This window comes from Solanum pennellii, chromosome 10 (assembly GCF_001406875.1).
Source record: "Solanum pennellii chromosome 10, SPENNV200".
Lineage (NCBI taxonomy): Eukaryota > Viridiplantae > Streptophyta > Magnoliopsida > Solanales > Solanaceae > Solanum > Solanum pennellii.
The window spans coordinates 2,266,781-2,283,865 of NC_028646.1; the positions used below are offsets into that span (position 1 = coordinate 2,266,781).

The 17,085-nt window shown below is 26.6% G+C and overlaps 1 protein-coding gene across 1 annotated transcript; it reads right to left on the reverse strand.

Moving 5' to 3' along the window:
• Positions 1 to 8,785: 8,785 nt before the first annotated feature.
• Positions 8,786 to 10,534, reverse strand: LOC107032461 (allene oxide synthase 3). The gene has a single exon (XM_015234062.1). The coding sequence runs from the start codon at positions 10,496 to 10,498 to the stop codon at positions 9,023 to 9,025; it is 1,476 nt and encodes a 491-aa protein (XP_015089548.1). The 5' UTR covers positions 10,499 to 10,534; the 3' UTR covers positions 8,786 to 9,022.
• Between the last annotated feature and the right edge of the window lie 6,551 nt (positions 10,535 to 17,085).

Sequence of the window (17,085 nt, forward strand, 5' to 3'; positions counted from 1 at the left end):
TTTGAGATCCTCAAGCCAAACTTATTTTTTTTAAAAATAATATGAAAATTCGAATCTTAATTATTCCTGTATAATTCATTAAGCATGTTTTTTAAAGGCTTGAATCTCAATAATTCATATTTCAATATTGAATCATCAAATTCATTTGATTCGTTCTTTTCTTATACATTAAAAGTTCATTGTGGTTCGACTTCAGTCATTTTTGGTCTAAAGTTTATGTTCATATGACTGAAGTTCATATAAAAATAACTAAATCAACTTCAAATATATATATATATATCTGAACTTTAGTTATATATATCTAAAGTTATCTTGTATTAAGTATATGTGCAAAATTCGATTATAAATCATTCGAAAATAATACTATCTACTAATTAAATCACAATTGTGGTCCTGAGAGATTATGTTATGCATGAAAAGAAGATGAAATTGTATAAAATTTAAGTTAAATAGGGAGATACGCAAATAATATAAGAACTTTTTTTAGCATAAATTTAAATTAGTTAGATTTTTAAATAAATGTCAAACAATGAATAAAAACATCAAAAGAAATTAGTGCCTCTTGTTTTATTTTACTTTATTGTTGTTGCTTTTTTTTTTCAGTGTTAAAATTTAAATAAAATAAGAAATAAAATTTCAAACGTGATTTACAAATATAAATAATATAATGATATAAAAACTTTCAAATAACCAAAAGACCACAATCTCTTAAAAAGTATACTTGTTTATTATAATATATACAATTTATTACCCTAAAATAAAATAATCAACAAACTTTATTATTTTATTATATTTTATATTATATACACTCCATCATAAACAAAAAAAATTACTTTCAAATAACGAAATAATTAATATGATAATTTTAATATATACAATAAAAATATGAAAAAAATTTAATTAATAACTTGTTAGTTGAGTTATAGGTAATTTTTTTATTTTTTTAGATGAAAAAAACTATTAAGTATCAATCATTTATTATGTTTTAAAAGGTAACTATTTCACCTACTCGTGAAATTCTTATGCTTCCTAAGGACAAAATCATAAAAAATAATATTAAAACCGTAGTATTAGATATAATGTGGTTTCATTTACTTATTTATTTATTTATGAATTAATATTTTTTTTAAAAAAATATACATAAAATTATTATATATTTTTGAGATTTATATTTATTTATTGTTATACTTATTTTTCTTCCCGTTAAAACACGCTTTGATGTTTAGTTGAATGGCTCTTATCAATTGAGAACGATAATTTAGCCAACTTAACATTGATGGTGACAACTTTAATGATAATTTTATAGTATCATCTGATTACGATAGTTAATTATAGCGTCCGTTAGTAATATATATAATATTAATTTTAAAAAATGTCACTTAAAGTTTATTCGAAGTAAATAGCATATTGTTGATTTTATAATCCTATACACGATCTGAATGAATGTTGATTTGTTGAAAGAAAATTATTAAGTAATTGTAGAAAAAGTAGGCGTGGTAAAATTAAATCTTTTAATATTTTTTTTTCATCTTGCAAAATGTAAAAAACATGTGTATAATTTTTAAAAATGATCATTGAAATTTTAAATATTATTGACTACCTAACATGTCCTATGAGTAAAATTATTATAATTTTGTAAATTACCTAATGACAATACTACACAACCATATAGTAATTAATATTCCACGTAGCCATGTAATTTAACTGAGATTTGATCTAAATAAATAAATTCTACCATATTGTATGGATGCATATTTTATTATATATAAATAAATAAACCCCTTTTAAACCAAATAAAAAAAATCATATTTTTTCATCTAATAAGATCCATATAGTAATAAATGTGGAATTTTATTTATTTTTGTATAATCATTTTTGAATAAATACTATGACTCTGTCGCCGATTGAGATATCGAAGTCTAGCAAGTTCCAAAATAGTTATGAAGTAACTATTTGCCTTACACTTTATTATTTGTAGTAATAATTGTACTATATGTATTAATTATAATATATTAAGGGTCCCATTAACATATTTCATAATTAAGATACTTTAATTTAATGTGTAAAACATGTGCATGCACACCCTAATAACACAATTTCATTTGAATTATCACTTTCCTACTATATATATATATATACACATAATAAACAAACATAAGATCACACATTAAAATCCAAACAATATCATAAAAAAGAAGAGATATATATATATATATAATGTCTACCAATGACTCTTCAATTCCAAGTCTTCCTATGAAAGAAATCCCTGGTGATTATGGTGTCCCATTTTTTGGGGCAATAAAAGATCGCTAGGATTTCTATTACAATCAAGGTACTGATGACTTTTTCAGGTCACGCATGAAAGAGTGTAATTTCTATATTTTAAGTTTGTATTAAAATCTATGCGATGTGTGGTCATTATTAAAGCAAATTAATTATGATAAATATTTTTCTTATATGTGTTTGACCATATTGAATGGTTATTCAACAAATTACCTATTGAGCAAGTGATTTCGCCAAATTTCTCAGTCAGGATGTGTTTTCATAACTTTTTATTTCGAAATTGAATCTAATAATGATATTTCATATTAGGCTATAATAGGAAAGTTTGTTGAGGGTAAAAGGTCAAGAATACCCTTTTAAAAATGTAGAAATATCATAAAAATTAAAGAAAACAAACTTTTAATGAATCCACTCGGCAATTCAACAAATTACCTATTGAGCAAGTGACTTCGCCAAATTTCTCAGTCAGGGTGTGTTTTCATAACTTTTTATTTCGAAATTGAAATAAGGCAACTTTGGTGGCGTTTCAAAGAGGACTCGTAAACCTTTAATTTGATAGGTCATAAATTACCTAATTCATTATACCCTAAGAAGTATGATTGTTTGAAGTTGACCTTTATATGAACTCATACGAAAACTTAGCCAATAGGAATATTTTGAACTTTTGATGGAGTGTTTGAGGTCCCTTATAACCATTATTAACTTTAGATACCCTTGATACACTTGTTAAAAGAACATAAAACACATGAGAAAGTAGGATATCAACCGGTTCAGTAAGCTCATAGACTTACGATGAACGATTCAAATTTTAAGAATAGAATTGTGAGGTGTCACAAAATGATTCAAATCTTCGCTTAGAAATTTTTGAGATATTACACTGTAATCATAACTTGATTGACTTCTCTAAAATAGTGAATGGTGTTAACCTTGGATTGATACAACATACAAAGATGTTCTATCAATAATCATGTTCAAACTCTTAGGTTGCCATTGTTGCCAAAATCATGAAAATTATTCAAACCCTCATTCTCAACATTGTGTACACAACAACATTCAAAGAGTTTACGATAATACCCTCTTACAATCCAAAGATATTGCACAATAATTGGATAAGAAGGTAAAAATTTAACGCACACACTATGATATAAAATAGTTTTTAAGGGTATTTAATATGCATATATATATATTAATAAAGTCTAAGGAGTGTTGAAACTTTTATCGACATTAGTTGATTGTTGTTAGATCTAGTGTTGTTATAAGCTTTATCGACAGTTAGAGTGCTAAAATGTACTTGTCATTATCAATTCTTTTTTTAAAAAAAGTATATTTAGCGGCAATTAAGCTATTATCGTTAATTAATTGCCGCAGAAAATTATTTTTATCATGTAAATTTTACATACACTCGCCGTTTATATTAGTTGATCGTTATACTAAATATATTTGTCCCATTTAAATGGATCACCTTACTAAATGAAGAAAGCATTAATTAATTTTTTTTCTATATTATCCTTGCAATTAAATTCTTTTAAAAAGTATTCATATGTATTTGTTCATTTCCAAGAATTTTTCTAATCAGTAAAATCGTCTTCTTATTTTTTTAATCATCATGTAAAATAGAAAATGATTAGTTAATATGGGACCAACGAAAGGAATATTACATAGTAGTAATAATTTTTTAATGGTCAGAAATTTTTAAAATAAATTAATTAACGGACAAGGGCCTAAGATATCCTTAAAGTATTGGAAATGGTACAAAATTGCCCTTCATCCACCTATTGGGTCCAAAATGCCCTTTTCATCCAACTATTGGCTCTAAAATACCCTTGTCATTCACCTTTGGGTTCAAAATTGACCATTTTTTAATTGTTTAAAATTAAACTCTTTAAATATTTTTTAAAATACTAGGCGTTCAACTATTAATTATAATTTTAATTTATTAATATAATTTATAAACTAATCTACTACCCACTCATTATTAACTAAACCTCACTCAATTAATAATTCAATTATAATATCAAAATCGTCATAAACACTACTAAAACACGATAAAATTATAGATTACTGAAAATGACATTCAAAATTATTCGAGTCCGAATCGAAGCCCCAATTAAATTTAGGTTGAGCCGCTTATTTGGGAGGACTTCAAAATTGAATTAGAAATTTATGATTACGTAAAGAAGTAATACATCCCGAATTAATTCATGCACTTTTTTTAAAGGCTTAAGTCATCTGTAGCCCCTTAAAGTTGTCCGCATAATTCATTTAGACACTTCAACTAGGGTTAGTACCTATTGAACACCTATACCCCTTAAAATTGATACCTATTTGACATTTTTTGACAATCAACCAAATATATGAGATGTGTGTAGTGCACTCGCTATGACATGGCAGTGACATGACAAATTGGTGAATTAAATGATGACATGTGGCATTTAAATTCAAAAATTTATTTAAAAAATGATATTCTAAAATACAACTATTTTGGTCTATTTACTAACTAAAAAAATTGAAAAGAATTTTTTGAAAAAACAACCCACCAATAAAATGATGACACATAGATTGAGTTAAATTTTTTTAAAATGCTCTATTTAAATAATTCAAAAATAATTTTATAAATATAAAACTTATTTTGTTTTTATTGTTTTATTTAACCCCGCCCGACCCATTGTCTTCACCGTCAGCGCGACAATTACGACGCCAACAAATCAACGCCATGCCTCTTCCTTCTCTTTCATTCCATTTTATCTCTTTCACTGACATAACTAGTGCATTATCTTCGTGACTTTGATCGTGAAATAATTATAATTATAACATTTTCTGGTAACAAATAATTCGCCAAATCAATATTTGAGATGTAGATCTAAAAAAAAGTAAAAAAGCAAAAGAAGAACCATAAATTGTGAGAGAAAGAGAGAGGTGCAGGGCATGGGATGGGTTGTGCATAGTTGCAGGTAAGGGAAATATAGGGGTGGGTTGTGCATAGTTGCAGGTAAGGGAAATATAAGGGTGGGTTGTGCATAGTTGCAGGGGAAGAAGACAATCTGGGGAAGAAGACAACTCTTTTTTTTTTATTTCTGTTAATTATTTTCTTTTAAAAAAATATTAATTTAGGTGTAAAAGTGAGAGAAAAAAATTATTTTGGTACCTTTACGCGCTTAACGAGAGTAAACCACACATTTTTTAACATGTCAGCATTTTGTGTTCAATGGACATGACTTTTGAACCATTGAGGTGTTCAATAGGAACATCGTATAGTTGAGATGTCTAAGTGAAATATGCGGACAACTTTGAGGGGCTGCATATGACTTAGGCCTTTTTTAAATATAATTTTATAAATATTTATGATTTGTTTTAAAACCTTTAATATATTATTTTGAAAAAAAGTTACCTATGAAGTAACATCACATAATTGAGACGTAAGAATAATTAAGATGAACATAGTTAGACTTTTAAGTTTATCGGTGATTAGCCACTTGAATGTATGATAATTTACTTCTATATTTTTTAAAAACACTCAATTGGCAGTAGCTTGCATTAATAATGTAACGGGTTCATTAATTTAGAGGGATTTAATTATTAATGGGTAAGTAGTGGATTGATTTATAAATTATACTAATAAGTTAAATTATAACAAATGGTTTTGAGCGCCACGTATTTTTAAAAATATTTAAATTGTTTAAATATAAAATCGTTAAATAAGTGGTCAATTTTGAACCAAAAGGTGGATGACAAGGGTATTTTGGACCCAATAGGTGGGTGGGAAGGACATTTTGGAGCCAATAAGTGGATGAAGGATAATTTTATACCATTTTCAATACTTTGAGAATATTTTAGATCTTTTTCCGATTAATTTATCAATAAATCTGCCAAATTTTTTGAGGAAACACACAAGGAATTTGTCTCCATTTACAATTTCCAGATCCCAATAGTATCAGATAAGATTATTCAAATTAAAAACAGAAAAAAGAGACTATGATTGATAATTGCATATCCCAATGATAAAAATTTCATTTGGCTGTTTATAATTATGCCTACCCGTGAATAAATATGATGTTCCCAAAGGATAAAATAATAAAATTATCTCGAATGATGATCGAGTTGAATAAACATACGATTTTTTGAGTAAAAGTTTATAAATTTAATATATTTCTTCGCTTAAATTTGTCGCACAAGGCTTGTTTAATGTATTTTAAAACCAGATATTATTGATACTAAGGATATAAATATAATGATCGATAATTTTTTAATTTTAACTTTTATATTAAAAATCTAGTGATATAGGTCTATTTCTTAGAACAGTTTCTATCGATAGATTTTTTAATTTTTAATTTTCATTAGTGATAATAATTGGCTACCTAACAAGTCCCATAATTGTGTTTTTAGTCAATTATCATATCTTTGAGAATGACACATTTATATGCCCCTAAATTGAAAAACATTCTTACATTAAGAAGAAGAAAAAAATCTATAATAAGTATATTATTATGAAACATATATATGATAAATGTTGAATTTTCTCTGTCTTTTTTCGTATAATAACTAATTAATATATATAATTTTAATTTATTTTTTAAAACCTCCTTGGACTCGATAACTTCAATGCCGGCCTTTGTCCAATTACCTCATAAGATTATAATCTAGGGGTAGTTCAATGTCTAGCTTTTCAATAAAAGAGTGTAATTTCCTTGGTTAAGTTTGTATTAAAATTTGCGCGATGCGCGATTAATAAAGGAAATTAGTTATGAGAAAATATTACATATCTTATAATATTTGTGATCATATTAAATGAATGGTTATTGGTAGTGTGTATACATAGTCTTACTTTATTTCAATATTAAAATGTTTATTTTTTCTGGTTAAAAAAAAGGTCCAATGATTTTGCGTAATATTTGAATTTACCCTTCAAATTTGTTACCATTGTCATCTCCTTTTATTACTTGATCCCTTCCGCTTGTTGATCATGTCTTTAAAATTTTAACTTTATTTGTTGTAAAAGCATAGCAAGAGAGATCTTTTATTTTATAAAGATGATGAAATCACGGCAGTCCTTGATCCAACTGGGATTGGCTGGGACGGGAGGTCGGGCCATCGAGAATCCATGTATCGTCACGAGAAAGTATTTTTGGATAAACTCCATACTTTTCTTTCGGATCTCGAATTGAGGGGAGTCAATTCTGAGTCCTTAATTAATTAAAAGGGAAAGTACCCCTACGAAGGAGTTGGGACGAACAATCTACCACATAGTGGAGTGGATAACTAGAACTACTAAAATGGAGATCGTGTACAACAATAATCCTATATTTGATGTTGATTCATTCACACTTTCATTCCTTGTAGAGGAAGGCTAACTGCTTGTTGGCTGAAAGTTATATATATGATCGAAATTCTAAATTTATTTTATCTCAAGTTTAAAATATTATCATCAGAAGTTTACATGTCTATTTTGACAAATAAAAAAATAATTTTACCCGAAATATCCTTATTTTGAAAATTTTAAATTTTTAATTCATCCAATTCATAATTATTAGGCGTAAAATAATAAACTAGTAATGTCAATTATTACTTTCTTAATAGATGTCTCAATTAAAACATGGATAAATAATTAGGGACAGATGGATTAAATATTAGAAATAATTTAATATATCTAATAAGAGTACTTATGATTGTTTTACTAACTGTTAGTATTTAATTTTTTTGTTTTTAGCTTCGTAAGATAATTTTATTATGTTTAAATATATTGTTTATATGATTAATTTAAAGTAGGTGTAGCTTGCATTGCGCATGTCCCTTATTTTTTAATTTTTTTTTATAGTACGCATGTTCCTTATATTAATTAAAAATAAAAAATAAAAGATACTCTTACTATTAACATTATTTAAATGACTATTCGTCAGTTGTGATTTCAATTTAAGCATTAATTATTCATCAAGAAGTAATTACTTAATTTTAAACTTTTCATTTTACCATTTAAAAACTCTCTAAATATGTATCATAGTCAAATATCTTCACATAAATTGAAACGACAAAAATAATAATATAGATTTAACATGACTACCAAAATTACTCGAGAATGACTTATTAGTTTAGTCATTGATGAAATAGGAGCCCGGAGCCTAAAGGGTAATCAAAATTTTTAAAAAAAATTGATTTTAAAAAAATATAAAAAATAAATTGGAGACTAATCGCTGCACTTGCAGCGATTTGCTCTTAATTTATCTTTTTTTTTTTATTTCAAATAAAAAATTTTAAAAAAAAAAAGTTAAAGAAATCGCTGCTTAGGAAGCGATTTATTAAAAAATCATTAAAAAAATTATTTTGGAAATCGCTGCTATTGCAGCGATTTTGATTTTTCCGGCGAGCAACATCGCTGCTCTTCTAGCGATTTTGCCCTTTTGGTTAAATAAAAATTCATAAACCGTTTTAAAATTTTTGTTAACATTTTATACTCTTTAGGCTCCGGACTCAATGAAATAGCAACCTCATTATATGAAAGATTGTACTATTTAACAATAACCATTAAATATATGCTCAAACAAATATTACTAAGATAATATTTTATCGTCCACGCATCGCGTAGATTATAATACAAACTTAAAATATAGAAAAATACACTCTTTCATTATGAAAACTTGGATTTTGAACTACCCCTAGCTAGATTATTTTTTTATAAATCTTATGAGATAGATAGTTCATCCTTATTACAAACATTACATATAATTCTCTCAAACCCTAATTATATTCATGATGTTGCTTTAGTTAATGACTTGAAAGTGACCTTTGAACCAAGCAAAAGTTTTCCAAATTCAATTTCAAAAGTATCATAACGCATGAAAAACTCCACAACCAATAACCTTCCCATTAACACTATCAAATCTTTACCAGGACATTGTTTATCATTCACACTTGGATTATCAATCTCTTTACCATTTGACCAATACACATACTTAAGCAACTTCTCTCCATATCCCACAAATCTATCTGGATTAAACTCCTCCGCGTTCTTAAATACTTTTGAATCCTTTGTAGCTAAGGGTTGATATCCAAATATCAATTCATCTTTCTTGATCAAGAACGATGATTCGTGATTAGTAATGATTATATTCTTCCTAGCCTTAACGGTTTGGAATGGAACCGGAGGATCCATCCTTAGGGTTTCATAAACCACAGACTTAACAAGAGGCATTTTATCTATAGCTGAAAGAGTTACCCCTCCAGCCTCTTTAATCGCGATCCTGATCTCTTTAACAAGCCTAGCATGTAAACTAGGTCCTGATGTACCTATCCATTTGATCAAAGATGGGAAGAACACTTTCAAACCGCCATACGAATTGAATCCTGCTAGGAAAACAAAGTTATGACAAGCTTCATCTCTTTTAACTCCAAGTTTCTCAGCTTCATCTAAAATATCCTTCATGGAGTTGTAGAACGCGTTGTATAGTTTCTGATGATCGCGTTTTACAAGGAAGTAAGGTAGAGGGAAAGTGTGCAAGACTAAATCTTCAAGAAAGTTTGGTACAAACTTAAGCCCTAGTGAAATCAATGGAGCTAGTTGAAGAAAAACCCATTTGTCTACAATTTTTGGTCCATTAGGGCCAACACTTGTATCAATTGGATTCTTCCCTTCACAAAACAATCGAAAGAGGAATTCGAATGACAAGTTATCACTTATGGGATTGAAGTAAGATGTTCCTTTCTCAGATAGTTCTTTTTCAAGACTTGTAAACATTGAAGTGATTGATGTAGTAAAGATAGGGATGAACTTGTCATGCAATCTAGTTAGTGTGGACAAGAATAGACCTTTTAGGGTGGTGTGTTTAGGGTCACTAGTACCAAGAAAACCACAAACTTTATAACCACCATTGAAAGATGGAGAGGACATAAAAGTACCTTCAAAGTAGTTTTCCTTATCAACTTGGGAGTTATCGAAAAGGATGGGATAACTAACCGCGTCTACAAGGACAATAACTTTAGAGTTACGAGCATTGAAAGGACCAGGAGGGGCATTGGTTCTAAAGACAGTGGAATCATATTTTTTCATACGAGACCTGAAAAATTCATCAGCACCTTGATTGTAATGAAAATCGTAACGATCTTTTATCGCCCCGAAGAATGGGACACCATAATCACCAGGAATTTCTTTCATAGGAAGACTTGGAATTGAAGATTCTTTGGTATCCATTGTAATTATGTGGTATGAGTCTTTGGTATTAGCCATTTCTAATATTTTTCTTATGATATTTGGATTTTTTTGATGTGTAATTTTTGTTTGTAGGATGTGTCTATATATAGGAAAAAATTATTAGATATTGCTAGAGATTAGAATAATCACTTAATTGATTAATATTATCGTTCTTCACGTGGAAGAGATAATTAGTGAAATTATATATTATTTAATAGGGGTGGCATATTTTTGGCTTGTTATAATAAACATTAAAATTATTGTAGACCATGTAAGTTTACTATAGTTTATTTTACAAATCTAAGTCTTTTATCGAGTTTGAGTATTAGATATAAATTTTTTTATAGGGAGAATCTTTTTTCGAGTAGGATTTATTTATTGTGAATTTAAATCATTGAATTTTAGATGAGGTACTAAGTACTAATTAAGTATCATGAAAAAAACATGATAGTTCACTTAATAATTTTTAAGTGCGGGGGAGTAAAATGACTTCCCTTTTAAAATTAAGAAATATTTTTTCAAAACCCTATTTTATCGTTTAATCTTTTTTTCTTATCCTACTCATACCCATACTCGATCCTCCCCATTCAAAAAGAAATTAATTTTTTTTTATTTTCTTTATGTTAAAATGTCAACTGCATAATTTTATCCCTACTACCAAATCATCCCCCCACCCCACCCCCATGCCACCCCACTCAGGCCATTTCCAAAAAAAAAAATATTATTTTGGAGAAATGTTTCAATTTTTTTTTAAAAAAAAAAATCATTTGTTATGCCACACCCCCCGGGCGATCAGAAATTATTTTTCTAAAATATTTTTATTTTCAAGTCAAAAAATAAAAGATATTTTTTAAAAAGAATTTCTCATTCACGAACCAAACATTAAGAAGTATTTTTCTGAAAATATTTTCTACTCATCAACCAAACATGTGAAAATAAGTTAGAAACCACATATTTTTCAAAAAAAGCATTTTCCTTCGTACCAAACGCACCCTTCATTTCTTTAAAAGCAACTATTATAAACTGGTTATTTTCGATAAACACAAAATTTGAAATAAACCAAAAGATATACTACCCGCAAATTTACTTGTCGCAATTTAACTTATTGGCACAAGATTAAGAAAATAATTATTGATATCGATAGTTCACCAAATTATCTCTATATTTAGTATTAGGTCTTGAAAAATAATTTGCAGAATAAATTTTTAATAACTTTAAGATAAAATATAGGAAAAATAATTGTTTTTTTTTGTTATGTCGAAACCAACAAATAAAAATAGAAATCTACTGTAAAAATAGTAACAAATAAAAATAATATATATATATATATATATAGGTATCACGAAATTCAGGTCACTATCAAAGTTAATAAAATATATTTTATTTTTAACAAATCCAATATTAATAAAGATTTATGTTCAAATGCATGTATCTATCCTATCAAATGAGATAAGTTAGGGGCATCGGGGCTATCAAAAGGCTTAACTTATATAAAAGTATTACTTATTTAGTTACGATTAAAATGTGTTTAATCTAAATGTATATTTAAATGATTAATATATTATTTTTAGATTGAAAATTAAATAATTAGGATGGTTTATTAAATTTATTATTTAATAAAAATATGATTGTTGTTTGTAGCGGTGGTGGCTGTTATTAGCGGCTAGTAAATGGCGATCTAGTGGAGGTGATTGATGTTAAATTAAATGAAGTAATAGTTGTAGATGGATAGTAATGATTGTGATGGTAAAATCAGTTGATGGTAGTATTGACAGTATTAACAGTAGTTGATAAAAAAAAATATGCGATGATGATGTGTTGATGATAATTGGCTGACTGAGATGGATCCATACCTATAAGTGGGGTGCACATGCACCTGTCATCTTCGAAAAAATTATATGTATACATCTATTTTGAAAAAACCAGCAGAAACTAGGATATAGTATCCTTGTACCATTGATACAAGCTAAAAGAATCACTCATTAAACAAGAATTCAACTAATTAAGCCCCTTTTCACTCTTTTTATTTTAAATTTATCTTGAATTTGATATATATTTGAGCGAATATGATATTTCAAAGTAAATATTATTTACATAAAGTATTACTTAAAGATATTTAATTAGGCTTTGTTCAACATTTTAATGATTAATACCTACTCAAACTTTTAAAAAAAAATATTGACACTTAATAATTTAAGATCATAAATTTCAGAGTAGGTTGACAATATTCAATCATTAATCTACTCTTTTGTTTTTTTTCCGCTTAAAATAACATTATCTTATATTATAGGGAAATGCAATTGTCAAATGAAGCCAAATTACTTATTTGTTTTCATGTTCACAAAAGGACGATGACAGACTGATTGGTTAATTAATTTATTGTTTTAAATTTCTTTAGGGTCATCTTTATAAAAAAAAGAATAATTAAGAAAATTTAACCATGATAAACGTGGTTGATTATGTTAATCGTGCTATGAAAGTGGTGATATATACATGAATTCAAGATTTAAAGTCGTTGTGGTATAATTATTTTTATATAAATGTCAGTAAAATTTTAAATAGAGATTAAAAATAATATTATATCGAAATAATCACTATGTGCTGTGGAAGTGGTGAAGATTGATAGTCTGGCTATAGCGATTAATGACCATATTTATACGTGGATTCAGAATTTGAAGTTATTGAGATATAATTATCTTAACATAAATATTAGAAAAAATTTCAATAATAATTAAAGAATAATATTATATCGAAATACTCACTAATAGATGTGAGTAATGATTTTTAAAAAAAAACAAGTAATATATATATATATATGATTTGTGCAATGGCAGACTGATTAGTCAATTAATTAATTATTTTAAATTTCTTTAGGATCATCTTTATTGACCATAAGAAAAAGTAATTAGAAAAAAGTTAACCATTGTTATAAACGTGATTGATTATGTTGATTAGAAGTTTACTGATAGTAGTTAATGACTATAGACTTATAATATGGGTAGATTCAGAATTTAAACATATTCATGAAATAATTATCTTAATATAAATGTTAGCAAAGTTTTCGATAACAATCAAAGAATAGTAATATACTTAATTAATTACTAATGAGGTTTGAAAATGATGAAAATGAGTAGTTTGGAGATAGTAGATAATGACTATAGATATTTGTAGGGGTACTTGAGATTTAAAGACATTGAAGATATAATTATTTTAACATAAGTATTAGCAATATTTTTATAATTATTTAATCTGTTTTCGTTTTTAATTAAAGTAATATCGCTGAAATGTTTATTCAACTACAAATAAAGATCAGAGTTTATCCCTATAATAAAATCTATTCAAATTTTGTATTTGTCAAAAATATAATATAACACAATATGATACATAAATATGGTAAGTATAGTGGTCACATGCTTACTTGTCTAGTTTACTATAACTTAATTCTTCATTTATTCTTATTATTAACTATAATCACTTCTCAAAATATTAAATTTATTATATTTAAAAAGTGATATAATAAAATTGTTATTTAAGTTATTATTCCTCAAAAAATGTGTCAATTTAACATTAGACAAATAAAATTAAAAGAAAAACGTACAAAATTTGCTTTTGATTAGTAAATCAAGAAATAGGAACTTACATGTAAACAACGATGGAGATGCAAAACGAGCCAATACTTATGAATTCAATTTTGTGGCAAATTCAAAATTCTAATTTAACTTTAAAAATTAATTAATTTAACTTTTAAATAGTATAACATAACAAATAATAAGTGGACAGGACGAAATATATAGTTAAACATAATTAAACCTATATTTAATGAAGATACCCTAAAGCTAAAATTAGCAAATAAAAATAAAGATTAAAAATTTAAACAAGTCTTACTTTAATGAGGTAACTATGTATTTTCTCTAAATTGAATTAAAGAAATTAATGAAGTTAATCAAGTCATGCAAAACTCATTCAAACATCATAATTAAAAAAAAAAAATTCAATATGTGTTATCATTAAATATGTATATTTCATATTTTTTTTTCAATCTCAATCGATTCAAATCTCTTTTAAAGAAGAAAAATATCATTAATAGCTAGAAGAAGAAGACAAAAATAAAGCACAAAGTGCGCTTCATTTCAATTGACAAGTATTGTTGAACGATTATTTTTTATATAAATTGATGATAAGATTATTTTGAATAAAAATTTATGATCAAAGGATCATTTTGCTTAATTATCTCTTACTTAAATGACACTATCAAAATTGAAAGGCCCATAAAATTGTTACCATTTCTTCACTTTTTCTAATTTTTCAATATGTTAGGCCTACGAAATAGCCCAACCCAATAGTCTCAATACACATAAATAGTCTTAACATATAGATCTTTATTAATTTAATTATTTAGGGAAATTTTTTAAAATAATAATATTTTAACATTTAATAGGATTTCTTAGTAATACTTTTAATATTTATTAAAAATGACAATATTTTAATTTGTTATAGGTCGATTTATGTATTTATTTTATTTTTCCTTACTAAAGATTACGAGACCTAAAATAGGTGTTATCTTCCTTCTTCCTAAATGTCATTATTTATTCTTTTCTTTCGAAACTAGTTATTGTTATGAAACTTTATGATAATACCCTAGAGGTTTATCTATTAAATTTGACTTTTAAAATTTATAAATTTGAACACCTATAGTTTTATATGTTATTTGTCATACTTTTCTAACAGTGTATTTATTTTATTTACCAGAATTTTGTATCCTTTCTTAAATCGTATCGGATACTTTTCTCACAGTGTATTTATTTCATTTACCAGAATTTTGTATCCTTTCTTAAATCGTACGGGATATATGTTAATTATTTGACATATTTTTCTCACAGTGTATTTATTTTATTTACAAAATTTTGTATATCTTCTCAAATCGTATCATTCCAATATGTATGTCTTTTGTATTTGTATTCATTCATCTTGTATTTTGTATAATGAAATTTGTATTTCTTTATTAGTTTGTCTTCATTCCAATACGCATGTCAAATGAATGTGTAGTTATTTAATAAACATATTTGTGTTCATGTATTTTTTTTCATTGTGTATTTCTCTTCAAAATTCTGTTTTATTTTTTAAGTCGTATTCATTCCAACATGTATATTATTTGTATTTGTATTCATTGTAGTTTTTATATTGTATTTTGTATAATGATATATAAAATACAAAAATAATATGATGGAAAAGTGAAAAATAAAACTGAAAAGCAAGAAATGAATATTTGTTGTAATCATTCTTAAATAAAATGCATAACTAGTTGGTATACCTTTGGAATGAATATAAAATAGGAACAAATACAAGATTCATAAACTACGCAACGTGAGAATTTTTAAAAAATACAGATATTAATAGCATACATTTTGATTTGAATACGAATTGAGAAATGATATAAATTATTGAAGAAAAAACTATTAAAACAAAACAAACTAATAGAAAGAACTATGCAACACGAAATTTTGAATGAATACAAATATTAAAAGCATACATAATAGTTTGAATACAAATCGAGAAATAATACAAAATTATAAAAGAAATAATAAAAACGAAACAACCTAATAGGAAATTTTTGTTCCCCTTGATCTTCATCATGTTTTTTGAAATCTTGTGCACCCAACTTTTTTTTATTATTTATCAATAGTGTATTCACCATGACATTGCTATCTTGAACTTTAATGCGGATAGAATCATGAAGAAACTTAGATCTACTCTCTTGAGTCATTTTAATCGCAGAGACTACATTTTTGGAGTAAAAATCTCCAAAAAAGTTGACCGAAAATATAAAGAAACTTGCATATAAATCGAGAATAATGACGAAAACTCCGTAACATGAACAATGCGAAATATAAAAGGTGACATTAAAAACAAATCGAAAGAAATCTAAAAATCTAATCAAAACTACCTTAACTAGATTTGAAATTCGATGAAATAATTTATATACCTGATTGTTTATCAACCAAGAAAATCCTCGAATTTAATGCATAGAGTTTGTTGAAGAATCAAATTTTGAATAACTTTTGTTTGAAAAATGAAGAAAATCTGGAAACTTTTGTTTTTTATTTTAAATTTGTTATTGGTTAGAGTTTGATCCAATTATGGGCTCTTTTAATTAATAAAAGAAAATCCCAAAAATAAAAAATGTGAATACAAATTATTTTAAAAATATTGTCATTATGATGTTTTAAACAAATGTCTTAAACTGTTATTATTTTGACTAAATATGTTATATATTATAACTATATAACTATTTTTTTCTATTATTTATACATTATAGTTTCATATTTGTAAATAATTTGTCTTTAAGCCCTAATATGTAACGACCTGTTTAGTCGTTTTGAGCTGCAGATTTTATTTCTGGAAAAACTGGCTGAGACGACGGAACCCATGACGGACCGTCATGGGCACGACGGACCGTCGAGGGTGTCTCGTTCCAAAAGACTTGGACTTCTGAAAATTGGGTACTGAAATCGACTCTCTGAACTTGGCGACGGACCTGCAGGACGAACCGTCGTGGGCACGACGAACCGTCGCAGGTGTCTCGTTCCAGAACACTTAGACTTCTGAAATTTGGGTACTGAAAT